The sequence below is a fragment of the Syngnathus scovelli genome, chromosome 16, assembly GCF_024217435.2.
Source record: "Syngnathus scovelli strain Florida chromosome 16, RoL_Ssco_1.2, whole genome shotgun sequence".
Lineage (NCBI taxonomy): Eukaryota > Metazoa > Chordata > Actinopteri > Syngnathiformes > Syngnathidae > Syngnathus > Syngnathus scovelli.
In genome coordinates, this window is record NC_090862.1 from 5,085,286 (window position 1) to 5,098,346 (window position 13,061).

General features: G+C 45.8%; 2 protein-coding genes across 3 annotated transcripts; one reads left to right on the forward strand and one right to left on the reverse strand.

The window, feature by feature from the left end:
- Positions 1 to 8: 8 nt before the first annotated feature.
- On the forward strand, positions 9 to 4,366 carry mlx (MAX dimerization protein MLX). The gene is made up of 8 exons (XM_049745337.2): positions 9 to 210; positions 1,303 to 1,342; positions 1,427 to 1,516; positions 1,767 to 1,876; positions 1,954 to 2,053; positions 2,256 to 2,355; positions 2,679 to 2,880; positions 2,945 to 4,366. Exons 1-8 carry the CDS (start codon positions 172 to 174, stop codon positions 2,999 to 3,001), a joined length of 738 nt encoding a protein of 245 aa, XP_049601294.1. The 5' UTR covers positions 9 to 171; the 3' UTR covers positions 3,002 to 4,366.
- Positions 4,367 to 4,536: 170 nt separating this feature from the next.
- Positions 4,537 to 6,465, reverse strand: psmc3ip (PSMC3 interacting protein). 2 transcript variants are annotated; one of them, XM_049745338.2, is made up of 9 exons: positions 6,260 to 6,465; positions 6,037 to 6,139; positions 5,718 to 5,818; positions 5,559 to 5,648; positions 5,386 to 5,497; positions 5,040 to 5,185; positions 4,862 to 4,915; positions 4,720 to 4,779; positions 4,537 to 4,652 (listed from the first exon to the last, which is right to left on the reverse strand). In XM_049745338.2, the coding sequence occupies exons 2-9, from the start codon at positions 6,059 to 6,061 to the stop codon at positions 4,596 to 4,598; spliced, it is 645 nt and encodes a 214-aa protein (XP_049601295.1). In that variant the 5' UTR covers positions 6,062 to 6,139; positions 6,260 to 6,465; the 3' UTR covers positions 4,537 to 4,595. The 2 variants fall into 2 exon arrangements, with proteins under 2 accessions (XP_049601295.1, XP_049601296.1); XM_049745339.2 differs by having other exon boundaries at positions 6,037 to 6,465.
- Between the last annotated feature and the right edge of the window lie 6,596 nt (positions 6,466 to 13,061).

Sequence of the window (13,061 nt, forward strand, 5' to 3'; positions counted from 1 at the left end):
AACATTCTGTTTTTGCGAATGTGTAACGAACATTTAATAACAGTACGCTCTTACTTTTCCAGTCGAACATGTACTTTGTTTTGATAGCGGAGGAAGTCGTTTTGGCTTTGGAGGCATTCGAAGTTTCACACAAGGACCGCGAACGCACCAACGCTATCAAGGACTTCCAAAATGGCGGATCCGACGACGTCGCCCGAGGACCACGCCAAGGTAAAGTCAAGCCGTGTGTTCGTAAAAAACATCATCTTTTTTTGTCTTGTTACAAGTCTTTTGTGACATCAGCCACAAGTAAACCGTCGTGTGTCGGTTCACTCTCGGCCGCGCTGGCTGTCATGTAGTCGGGCTTTGTTGTCTTGCTTGTAAAGGGAATGTACTTGTGAGCCTTTTTTTGTCTCGAGCCTGTAATAAACAACGCGTTTGGGTAGTTTGTGTTCTCATTTAATTTAATCTAAGGATAGAACCATTGCTTTTTTTTGTCTTTTATACTTTAACAAGTCTGTGAAGTAAGTTTTGAGTTTTCATTTGGTCCGCAAGTTTTGGGACTGTTGAATCTCGTGTGAAATGTTAAAATATGCTTTTCTCATAAACTACTCGGTCAACCGCTTTAATGCCGTAGTTTAATATAAAAACATAAAATACAAAAAAATATATATAGCTGTCTTCTTGATGTCAAACAGAGTTTTAACATGACTTTCGCTGTCAATCAAAAATGGATAGTAATGAAAGTAAAATATAATATACCTTCATTTGTTTATCCTATGCATTTTTAACCGTCGCAATCATTTGTATGGTTCATAATTGGGGAAATTGTCATGAAGATATATTGTTAGATTGAAATGTTTTTGTTTTCATAATTGTGTGTGTAGCAATTGCGTTTTCGGTTTGCCAAATACAGCCAATCCTAGGGCACATGTAGGTACCGCCATTAAAATAATAATGTTTCCTATATTCAAAATAAAGGATGAATATTTGTCTTTTTTGTAATTGCATTGCCATCTCAACTGAATTACAACTCTTAATTAAAAATATTCCCCCATTTTTTTGGATTTGCTGAGAGTATTTTCTAAATTTGTCTCCCCTGAGGAGCACATGCGGAGTACTTATTGTGTGGCGGTGTCCTGATTTAAACGGCAAACACAGCAGTGATTGTGGTCTTGTGCTTCTGTGAATAGAAGTAATCAAGCTAGTGCTCAGTGGGTCCTTTGAGTGTCTTTGTCCTCATCTAGGCCAGCACTTTTACCGCATCTAACTTTTGTACCTCCTTTCTTTCTCGATGTCTTCTGTTGCCTGGTGACGGTTCAGCACTCAGATGTGGCGTTCGCCGATGGCGTCTTTGACCCCAGTGAGTTTGTCGTGCTCCAGGTCTCGGCCTCACGAAGACGCGCTGATATTGATTGGAAAAATTGAACACTGTGCTTTGTTGCAGTTCTCTTTGCTGACGCGTCCAGGACGGGGAACCTGGTGTCGAGGGCCAACAGCATCAGCTCAACAAGTGCCTCCTCGGTTCCAAACACAGGTGTTCCTCCTGCTCATGGTGTCGTCGCACATCAGGCGACACAACCGAGAGCAACAGAACTGGGCAGTAACCCAAAAAATAGTCTGCAAAATTGTAATGAAAAACTGCTGAGCTACAACAGTTCAGCCGGGCTCGGCCATGTGGCTCGGTGTGCGGCGGGCCTCGAGGGAGCAATAATGTTCCTAGGTCATGTCAAAATGTTTTATTATCCAAGTATAGTGTACAATTACTCTTTTTAATATGACATCAGATGACGAGGATAGCGACTGCAGGCACGAGACATTATACAAGACTTCCTGCAAAGATCGGCGGAGGCAAGCGCACACGCAGGCCGAGCAGAAGCGGCGTGACGCCATCAAGGTGACACTGTGATATCCTTAGACTAACACTGAATTTGCCCGTCGTGAGATCTTACAGCGCTTAATCTCCCTCTCCAGAAAGGCTATGATGATCTGCAGTCGGTTGTGCCAACATGCCTGCAGTCTGAATTTGCGGTGGGAGCTCAGAAGATCAGCAAGGCCACCATCTTGCAGAAGAGTAAGACACCACAAACCTAATCGCAAACATTGTTTTGGGAACCGGAGTGACAAAACTTGTTTCTGTACTCGCACGTCATTGTCTCGTTTAGAATGCATTCCTTGCTGAGAACGCCGGCCGGTTGCATGTTGAGGCCAAGCTCCCTTGCAGTTGTACAAAAAAAAAGATATCTTAAAACTACGCAAGCTTTTCTGTTGTGCAGCCATCGAATATATCAAGTTTCTTCACAAAGAGAAAAAGAAGCAGGAGGAGGAAGTTTCCCGTCTAAGGAAAGAAGTGACGGCGCTGAAGATTATGAAAACGTGAGTTGGTGGGTCGGCGAGGGTGGAGGCTGTTATTAAACTACAAATGAGGGCGTCCAAGTTCAGATGCTTTTTAATTGATTGGCTCAAGAGCGCCGTCTATTGGATAAACAGCGCAACGACAAAAACAAATGAAATCAGCCTATCAAAAATATTACCAGTTATGAATTGAGGTATTTTCTACCCAATCTTTGTCTGATGGGGAGAAATAAGCCGTCTCATGATGAAAGAAAGTTTTTATTTGTTTCCCAATGGTGATACAGCCTCCAGCAATACTGGCAGTTTGGCAGCTATGGTAGGCATTGTTCTACATTTCCTCTTAGAAACTATGAGCAGATTGTGAAGGCATACCAGAACCATCCACAGCAAGGCGCGGACCAGGTGTCGGACCAGATCAAGTTCAACATCTTCCAGAGCATCATGGACTCGCTCTTCTACACCTTCAGCAGCTCCGTGTCGGTCAACAGCTTCCAGGAGCTGTCGGCCAGCGTGATTAATTGGATCGAGGAGCACTGCAAGCCGCTGGTACGTCCACCGCAGGCGCCCCCTCGGGTCCGCTCAAAATTGATGCATTTTCTTTTTTTCGTAGATGCTGAAGGAATTTGTCGTCAGCGTGTTGCGGCAGGTCAACGGGCAGCTCTACTGATGCGGGCTGTGACGGTACACGATTGTGTATATGTTAGCTGCGGGGACACACTTGATGTATGTCTCATCTTGACGATTTGAGCCGGTTTACATTTGTGATAACGTGACGCTAGACAAAACAGTGGTGTTCTTAAAAGCCGACAACAGGCAATGTCAAGACACGGGCCTCGGAATGTTATCAAGAGCAATGTGTTTCAGTGTGTGTGGATTTTGTCTCTCAGGGCTCACGAAAGAGAGTCTTTGCCAGAATTTGTAGAGATGTCACTAAATTGTTCTGATGTGCCTAAAATGGCCAGTGAGTGTTAAATCAACAGTGATGACTTAGCTAGATCGGCACCAAAAGCAGCCTCCGTCCAGGACAATTCAAACCAATTTCCAGGGCAAGAGATTTCCCATGATATGTGACGTGTCAAACTACAAGCACTACAATCCTACCCGACCGAGCCTTACAAAGTGCATATCATAGGGGTGATGGTAAAGCTTGCCTCTATTGGCCTGTTCTGCTCAGATCAGATGTTACTCACCGAAGCAGGACACTCCAGGGTAGCTTCCCGCATTAAGATAATTAAATGCGTGGTGACGTCATTGTGGCGGCTTTTGACAGTAGTACGTAAGACACAATCTTCTTACAAACTAGCGACGGTGTGCCCGTGATGCCTCTTAATACTACCTCACAAGCCGGCTAATTCCCGGGCCGACTTCATCCTGCATCGGTCCCTCACAATCAGGTAACCGAGCAAGTAAAAAGGCGTTTGGTTGCCAGTGTGTAAGGGGCTAGACTGTCTTTTGTACAGAAAGCTAGCCGGTGATTTGTAAATACATAAAGGGAAGCTCTAATTGTCTTATGACTGAGTGAGTTTGTACTTTTATCGAAAATTTCAAATACTTTTTGTGTGCTTAATTTCTATCTCAGAATAGCCAAGGATTGTGTGTACAAGCTGCATTGCAGCCTTCTTTTATCAAAAGCATTTAATATAATGCCTCATGACGTCCCCAAACAAAGACTTCAGCTCTTGATTAGCTTGTGTTGTGCCACAAATCAATGTGAGTACAGACTTCAATATTTTGCCTCTAGATCTGTTTTAACCAACTGTGTGCCTCAGGGGTCGGATTACTCTTGGTCATTCTGTCAAATCCAAATCCAAACGCACCTGTAGTCCAGTATTTTGTTCTGTTAGTTGGTATTGAACATCCCCTCCCCTTATTTATTTTAGGCAAATCACAACATTGTTCCCTTGATGTTTCTTACTGATTATACGCGTTCAATGTTGACTTGTTTTCTAATGCGCTGCTACTCTGTCGTGGCCAGAATAATTCCTTACCTGACTGTCTTTTCTGGTGGAATAAAAGTGTCTGAAGTCGTCTAGTGAGTTGTCAGCATTCAGTGAGACAAGATACAGCAAAGCTTTATTTTTATTTTTTTTTTGCTTTGACTAAATAATGCGCGCTGAACATTTAATAAGTTGTCAGTAAATACTGTACAGGAAATAAACACGAGCACACAAAATGAACTAAAAATAAAAAAAATGTACAAACTGCAACATATAGACATTCTTAATAAAGGTTAGGTACATTTAAATACAAAAAAATTATCTTCAAATAGTCGGCAGGACCACCTTGTAGTCTTCATCAGTCTCCACGCCAACTTCCTCCTGAAATGAAAATGTCACAGATGTTTAAAAAAGTTTCAATTAACTCTAAAATCTTTATTTCATTCACCAGGAACTCTTTCTTGCTCTTGGGATATCCCTCCAGGATGGTGTCCATAATATCCGAAGTCTGAGTAGAATCAAACAAACATGGAGTTATACATTAGCCTCCGCGAGGAAAACAATTTTTACGAAGACTTAAAAGTCATTACCAGTCTCTTCCTCTTTCGCCACTCTTTCACGTAAACATTGTGTTCTTTCAAAACCTGAAGATAAAATAGTTTGGATAAAAGTGAATGTATGCTAGTACAAAATTAGTACATTTTTATGCTATCTTGCTCAAATGCCAACATTTTATTCGACTTTAGTGGCAAATTTCATATTCCAAACCTTGTCTTTCTCCTCTGGCGTGACATGATTGTTGGCCGACTTTATCTTGTCCAGACGCTTGTGACATTCTGAACACTCATCTCTCAGCCTGGCGATCTCTGATACCATTTCCTCTCTGGTCAGACTGTTGTTGAGCTCCTTCAGCTCTGCAACCACACAAAACAGTACAAAACCCATTTTAAGCTACAAATTACTAATCTGTTAAGTCCATGTTTTGGATGCTAAATGCATTAGAATAATTTGAAAAAAGACAATGCAAGATGTTAATTCCCATCTTGTTTTTTGGGGCAACTATAATGCTCAAATTTGGAGTGTTTTCTCGTTGGAGAACATGGAGCTACTGTACCTGCATTCAGCTGTCCGCAGCTCTGGCTGAGGGCCTGCATCTCCTCATTGAGGCTGGCAATGCGAACGTCCATGGCCTTCAAGTCTGCATCATTCACATCTTTAAACTGAGCCTTTAAGGAGGAGGAGAATGATCAACATGCAATACGAAGATCCAATCAATGTGCAACTTACCTGATCAGCAAAATAAATCTTCTGTTTGCCATAAGTCTTCTCTTTTATCTTGCCCTCCAGAGCCAGTAGCTCCATGGATTTGACCACTGCCTGGTGACAAGAAAAAAGAAAACCACAATGTTTTGCTTTGACCCCTAAACCACCCACTCAAAACCTAACCGTTCTGCCCAATCCGTGTTGGCTTTGTAGGTTACAGAAGACATCCTGGGCACTGTAAGGACGGTTCTTGGCATTCAGGTAGGCAAGGATGACCCCGGCGCCTGTGAAGATGAAAATGGTCTTATGCATGTCCTATATTTTGCTCCTTAAATTGTAAATGGACAGTAAGCACTGCAATGATGTACGACTTGATCCATACTGTTAATTTCGTAGCTAGCACGCGAAGCTAATGTTAGACGATTTGACTAAAACTTAGCATTAGCGGCAACTTAACTCGGCTACAAATTAAAATTACGCCTGATAATGATCGATAACTTACTGTCAGTGTTGTCCTTTTTACTCATTTTCAACTCGTCCTCGGTCTTCCGCCTTATTTCCCAACTGAGTTTCGCGCGAAATGATTCGTCACAAATAGATCGTCTCTGTAAAGATGCAGTACAAGCATCAAAATTTCTCAAAGCTCACAAGTTTAAAGTTTAAAAAAATAATTATATGCATTCTTAACCAAAGTGACAAATTATCGAATTCCATGGACATTTTACCAAAACAAGGGTGAGTTCACGTTTGGTTGTACAAGGTAGAAATTCTACTTCCGGCTAAAGAAGAACTCAAAGAAGTGTTGTCTGAAATGGTGCAGTTAAAATTCCTTGGCGTGAAAGAAGGCAAACTGCATTGAAAGGCTAAGTAATGCTCAGGCAGCGCATATCCCCCTCTGTGTGGCAGTGTTGGCTCGTGAGTGAACGATTCGTTTACTGAGTGCCAAAAGTCCCAATGATGGTGAGCAGCAGGGGGGGGCCCCATTTCAACCCCTTACACTGAGTGCCAAGCAGGGAAGAAATGGGTACCATTGTTATAGTCACTGGTATGACTCGGCCGGGGTATGAACCCACAACCTCCCAATCTCAGGGCGGACACTCTCCTCTTCGGCCACTGAGCTGGTAAACACTTGTATCGTTTTTAAATAACGTGTATACCTATATACGCCTAAATATTGCTATCCAATATATCTACTGCAATTTCACATTAGATTGCTGGTTTGAAATTTGCTTTTAATCTTATTATTTTTCTTATTATTTTTAATAAACATTTATGTTAAAACTTGTCCGGTGTTTTATTCCTTGTTTCTTTATTCGCCAATTAAAACATAAAAATCAGCTTAATCATGCTTTATATGACAATGTGTAGGTACACCTTCAATAGGTACACTACACAAGGTTTTAATAAAAAAAAGAATAAACGAGAGCAAGGCTTCCATAGGTTAGTGGTTAGTGCTCTGGGCTTTCACCCCAGCGACCCAGGTTCGAATCTCAGTGAGACCCAAAAACTTTTATCATAGAAAATTTGCAACACAGTTGCTCGTGTAACCATAAAACCATACATGTCGCATGCACTGAGAGCAAGGCTTCCATAGGGTAGTGGTTAGTGCTCTGGGCTTTCACCCCAGCGACCCAGGTTCGAATCTCAGTGGGACCCAAAAAATTAGGGTTAGGGGTTAGGCGTAGGGTTAGAGGTAGGGTTAGGGTTAGAAGTGGGGGTAGAGGTGGGGTTAGGGGTAGAGGTAGGGTTAGGGGTAGGGTAAAGGTTAGGGTTAGAGGTAGGGTTAGGGTTAGGGTTAGAGGTGGGGTTAGAGGTAGGGTTAGAGGTAGGGTTAGGGTTAGAGGTAGGGTTAGGGTTAGAGGTAGGGTTAGGGTTGGAGTTAGAGGTAGGGTTAGGGTTAGAGGTGGGGTTAGAGGTGGGGTTAGGGTTAGAGGTGGGGTTAGAGGTAGGGTTAGAGGTGGGGTTAGGGTTAGAGGTAGGGTTGGGGTTAGAGGTAGGGTTAGAGGTAGGGTTAGAGGTGGGGTTAGAGGTAGGGTTAGGGTTAGAGGTGGGGTTAGAGGTAGGGTTAGAGGTGGGGTTAGAGGTGGGGTTAGAGGTGGGGTTAGAGGTAGGGTTAGAGGTGGGGTTAGGGTTAGAGGTGGGGTTAGAGGTGGGGTTAGGGTTAGAGGTAGGGTTAGAGGTAGGGTTAGGGTTAGGGTTAGGGTTAGAGGTAGGGTTAGGGTTAGAGGTAGGGTTGGGGTTAGAGGTGGGGTTAGAGGTAGGGTTAGGGTTAGAGGTAGGGTTAGGGTTAGAGGTAGGGTTGGGGTTAGAGGTAGGGTTAGAGGTGGGGTTAGAGGTGGGGTTAGGGTTAGAGGTAGGGTTAGGGTTAGAGGTGGGGTTAGAGGTGGGGTTAGAGGTAGGGTTAGAGGTGGGGTTAGAGGTGGGGTTAGGGTTAGAGGTAGGGTTGGGGTTAGAGGTGGGGTTAGAGGTAGGGTTAGAGGTGGGGTTAGAGGTGGGGTTAGGGTTAGAGGTAGGGTTGGGGTTAGAGGTGGGGTTAGAGGTAGGGTTAGAGGTGGGGTTAGAGGTAGGGTTAGGGTTAGAGGTGGGGTTAGAGGTAGGGTTAGAGGTGGGGTTAGAGGTGGGGTTAGAGGTGGGGTTAGAGGTAGGGTTAGAGGTGGGGTTAGGGTTAGAGGTAGGGTTGGGGTTAGAGGTGGGGTTAGAGGTAGGGTTAGAGGTGGGGTTAGAGGTAGGGTTAGAGGTAGGGTTAGAGGTGGGGTTAGGGTTAGAGGTAGGGTTAGGGTTAGAGGTGGGGTTAGAGGTGGGGTTAGAGGTAGGGTTAGGGTTAGAGGTAGGGTTGGGGTTAGAGGTGGGGTTAGAGGTGGGGTTAGAGGTAGGGTTAGGGTTAGAGGTAGGGTTAGAGGTGGGGTTAGGGTTAGAGGTAGGGTTGGGGTTAGAGGTGGGGTTAGAGGTGGGGTTAGAGGTAGGGTTAGAGGTAGGGTTAGAGGTGGGGTTAGAGGTAGGGTTAGGGTTAGAGGTGGGGTTAGAGGTGGGGTTAGGGTTAGAGGTAGGGTTAGGGTTATAGGTGGGGTTAGAGGTAGGGTTAGAGGTGGGGTTAGAGGTGGGGTTAGAGGTGGGGTTAGAGGTTAGAGGTAGGGTTGGGGTTAGAGGTGGGGTTAGAGGTGGGGTTAGAGGTGGGGTTAGAGGTAGGGTTAGAGGTAGGGTTAGAGGTGGGGTTAGAGGTAGGGTTAGGGTTAGAGGTGGGGTTAGAGGTGGGGTTAGGGTTAGAGGTAGGGTTAGGGTTAGAGGTAGGGTTGGGGTTAGAGGTGGGGTTAGAGGTAGGGTTGGGGTTAGAGGTGGGGTTAGAGGTGGGGTTAGGGTTAGAGGTAGGGTTGGGGTTAGAGGTGGGGTTAGAGGTAGGGTTAGAGGTGGGGTTAGAGGTAGGGTTAGGGTTAGAGGTGGGGTTAGAGGTAGGGTTAGAGGTGGGGTTAGAGGTAGGGTTAGGGTTAGAGGTGGGGTTAGAGGTGGGGTTAGAGGTAGGGTTAGAGGTAGGGTTAGAGGTGGGGTTAGGGTTAGAGGTAGGGTTGGGGTTAGAGGTGGGGTTAGAGGTAGGGTTAGAGGTAGGGTTAGGGTTAGAGGTGGGGTTAGAGGTGGGGTTAGAGGTAGGGTTAGAGGTAGGGTTAGAGGTGGGGTTAGGGTTAGAGGTAGGGTTAGGGTTAGAGGTGGGGTTAGAGGTGGGGTTAGAGGTAGGGTTAGAGGTAGGGTTAGAGGTGGGGTTAGGGTTAGAGGTAGGGTTGGGGTTAGAGGTGGGGTTAGAGGTAGGGTTAGAGGTAGGGTTAGAGGTGGGGTTAGAGGTGGGGTTAGAGGTAGGGTTAGGGGTGGGGTTAGAGGTGGGGTTAGAGGTAGGGTTAGGGTTAGAGGTGGGGTTAGAGGTAGGGTTAGGGGTGGGGTTAGAGGTGGGGTTAGGGTTAGAGGTAGGGTTAGGGTTAGAGGTGGGGTTAGAGGTAGGGTTAGAGGTGGGGTTAGAGGTGGGGTTAGGGTTAGAGGTAGGGTTAGGGTTAGAGGTGGGGTTAGAGGTAGGGTTAGAGGTGGGGTTAGAGGTGGGGTTAGGGTTAGAGGTAGGGTTAGAGGTGGGGTTAGAGGTGGGGTTAGGGTTAGAGGTAGGGTTAGGGTTAGAGGTGGGGTTAGAGGTAGGGTTAGAGGTGGGGTTAGAGGTGGGGTTAGGGTTAGAGGTAGGGTTAGGGTTAGAGGTGGGGTTAGAGGTAGGGTTAGAGGTGGGGTTAGAGGTGGGGTTAGGGTTAGAGGTAGGGTTAGGGTTAGAGGTGGGGTTAGAGGTAGGGTTAGAGGTGGGGTTAGAGGTGGGGTTAGGGTTAGAGGTAGGGTTAGGGTTAGAGGTGGGGTTAGAGGTAGGGTTAGAGGTGGGGTTAGAGGCGGGGTTAGAGGTAGGGTTAGAGGTAGGGTTAGAGGTGGGGTTAGGGTTAGAGGTAGGGTTAGGGTTAGAGGTAGGGTTAGAGGTGGGGTTAGAGGTGGGGTTAGAGGTAGGGTTAGAGGTGGGGTTAGAGGTAGGGTTAGAGGTAGGGTTTTTAAAAAAAAAAAAAAAAAAAAAAAAAAAAAAAAAAAAACACGGTAGTTAAACTACCATGTATGGTATGGTACCATATGGTAGTTTTTTTTTTTTTTTTTAAAAAAACGGTAGTTAAACTACCATGTGGTAGTTTTTTTTTTTTTTTTTTTTTTTTTTTTTTTTTTTTTTTTTTTAAAAAAACGGTAGTTAAACTACCATGTATGGTAGTTTTTTTTTTTTTTTAAAAAAAAAACTACCATATGGTAGTTTTTTTTTTTTTTTTTAAAAAAAAAAACTACCATATGGTAGTTTTTTTTTGTTTTTAAAAAAAAAACGGTAGTTAAACTACCATGTATGGTAGTTAAACTACCATATGGTAGTTTTTTTTTTTTAAAAACTACCATATGGTAGTTTTTTTTTTTTTTTTTTTTTTAAAAAAAAAAAAAAAAAAAAAAAAAACGGTAGTTAAACTACCATATGGTAGTTTGTTTTTTTTTTAAAAAAAAAAAAAAAAAAAAAAAAAAAAAACGGTAGTTAAACTACCATATGGTAGTTTTTTTTTTTTTTTTCACAAAAAGTTAAACTACCATACACGGTAAACTACCATGTATGTATTTTTTCACGAGATTCAAAAAACCCTAACCCCACCTCTAACCCCACCTCTAACCCTACCTCTAACCCCACCTCTAACCCTACCTCTAACCCCACCCCTAACCCTACCTCTAACCCCACCTCTAACCCTAACCCTAACCCTACCCCTAACCCCACCTCTAACCCTACCCCTAACCCTACCCCTAACCCCACCTCTAACCCCACCTCTACCGCTAACCCCACCCCTAACCCCACCTCTAACCCTACCTCTAACCCTAACCCTACCTCTAACCCCACCTCTAACCCCACCTCTAACCCTAACCCTACCTCTAACCCCACCTCTAACCCCACCTCTAACCCCACCTCTAACCCTACCTCTAACCCCACCCCTAACCCTACCTCTAACCCCACCTCTAACCCTAACCCTAACCCTACCCCTAACCCTACCCCTAACCCTACCTCTAACCCCACCTCTAACCCCACCTCTACCGCTAACCCCACCTCTAACCCCACCTCTAACCCCACCTCTAACCCTAACCCTACCTCTACCTCTACCTCTAACCCTACCTCTACCCCTAACCCCACCTCTAACCCTACCCCTAACCCTACCCCTAACCCTACCTCTAACCCCACCTCTAACCCTAACCCCACCTCTAACCCTACCTCTAACCCCACCTCTAACCCTACCTCTAACCCCACCCCTAACCCTACCTCTAACCCCACCTCTAACCCCACCTCTAACCCTAACCCTAACCCTACCCCTAACCCCACCCTACCCCTAACCCCACCTCTAACCCTACCCCTAACCCTACCCCTAACCCTACCTCTAACCCCACCTCTAACCCCACCTCTACCGCTAACCCCACCCCTAACCCCACCTCTAACCCTACCTCTAACCCTAACCCTACCTCTAACCCCACCTCTAACCCCACCTCTAACCCCACCTCTAACCCCACCTCTAACCCTAACCCTACCTCTAACCCCACCCCTAACCCTACCTCTAACCCCACCTCTAACCCTAACCCTACCTCTAACCCCACCTCTAACCCCACCTCTAACCCCACCTCTAACCCCACCTCTAACCCTACCTCTAACCCCACCCCTAACCCTACCTCTAACCCCACCTCTAACCCTAACCCTACCCCTAACCCCACCTCTAACCCTACCCCTAACCCTACCTCTAACCCCACCTCTAACCCCACCTCTACCGCTAACCCCACCTCTAACCCCACCTCTAACCCCACCTCTAACCCTAACCCTAAACCTACCCCTAACCCCACCTCTAACCCTACCCCTAACCCTACCTCTAACCCCACCTCTAACCCCACCTCTACCGCTAACCCCACCCCTAACCCCACCTCTAACCCTACCTCTAACCCTAACCCTACCTCTAACCCCACCTCTAACCCCACCTCTAACCCCACCTCTAACCCTAACCCTACCTCTAACCCCACCTCTAACCCCACCTCTACCGCTAACCCCACCTCTAACCCCACCTCTAACCCTAACCCTACCTCTAACCCTACCTCTACCCCTAACCCCACCTCTAACCCTACCCCTAACCCTACCCCTAACCCTACCTCTAACCCCACCTCTAACCCCACCTCTAACCCTAACCCTAACCCTACCTCTAACCCCAACCCCACCTCTAACCCCACCTCTAACCCCACCTCTAACCCCACCTCTAACCCCACCTCTAACCCTACCTCTAACCCTACCTCTAACCCTAGCCCTAGCTCTAACCCCACCTCTAACCCTAGCCCTAGCTCTAACCCTAACCCCACCTCTAACCCCACCTCTAACCCTAACCCTAGCTCTAACCCTAACCCCCACCTCTAACTCCACCTCTAACCCTACCCCCACCTCTAACCCCACCCCCACCTCTAACCCTAACCCTAGCTCTAACCCTAACCCCACCTCTAGCCCTAACCTTTACCCTACCCCTAACCCCACCTCTACCCCCACTTTTAACCCTAACCCTACCTCTAATCCTAACCCCTAACCCTACCCCTAATTTTTTGGGTCCCTACCTAGGATTCGAACCTGGGTCGCTGGGGTGAAAGCCCAGAGCACTAACCACTACCCTATGGAAGCCTTGCTCTCAGTGCATGCGACATGTATGGTTTTATGGTTACACGAGCAACTGTGTTGCAAATTTTCTATGATAAAAGTTTTTGGGTCCCACTGAGATTCGAACCTGGGTCGCTGGGGTGAAAGCCCAGAGCGCTAACCACTACCCTATGGAAGCCTTGCTCTCAGCACATGCGACATGTATGGTTTTATGGTCACACGAGCAACTGTGTTGCAAATTTTCTATGATGAAACTATAATAATTATATTAAAAGCAATTTTCAAACCAGCAATCTAATGTGAAATTGCAGTGGATAACAATATTT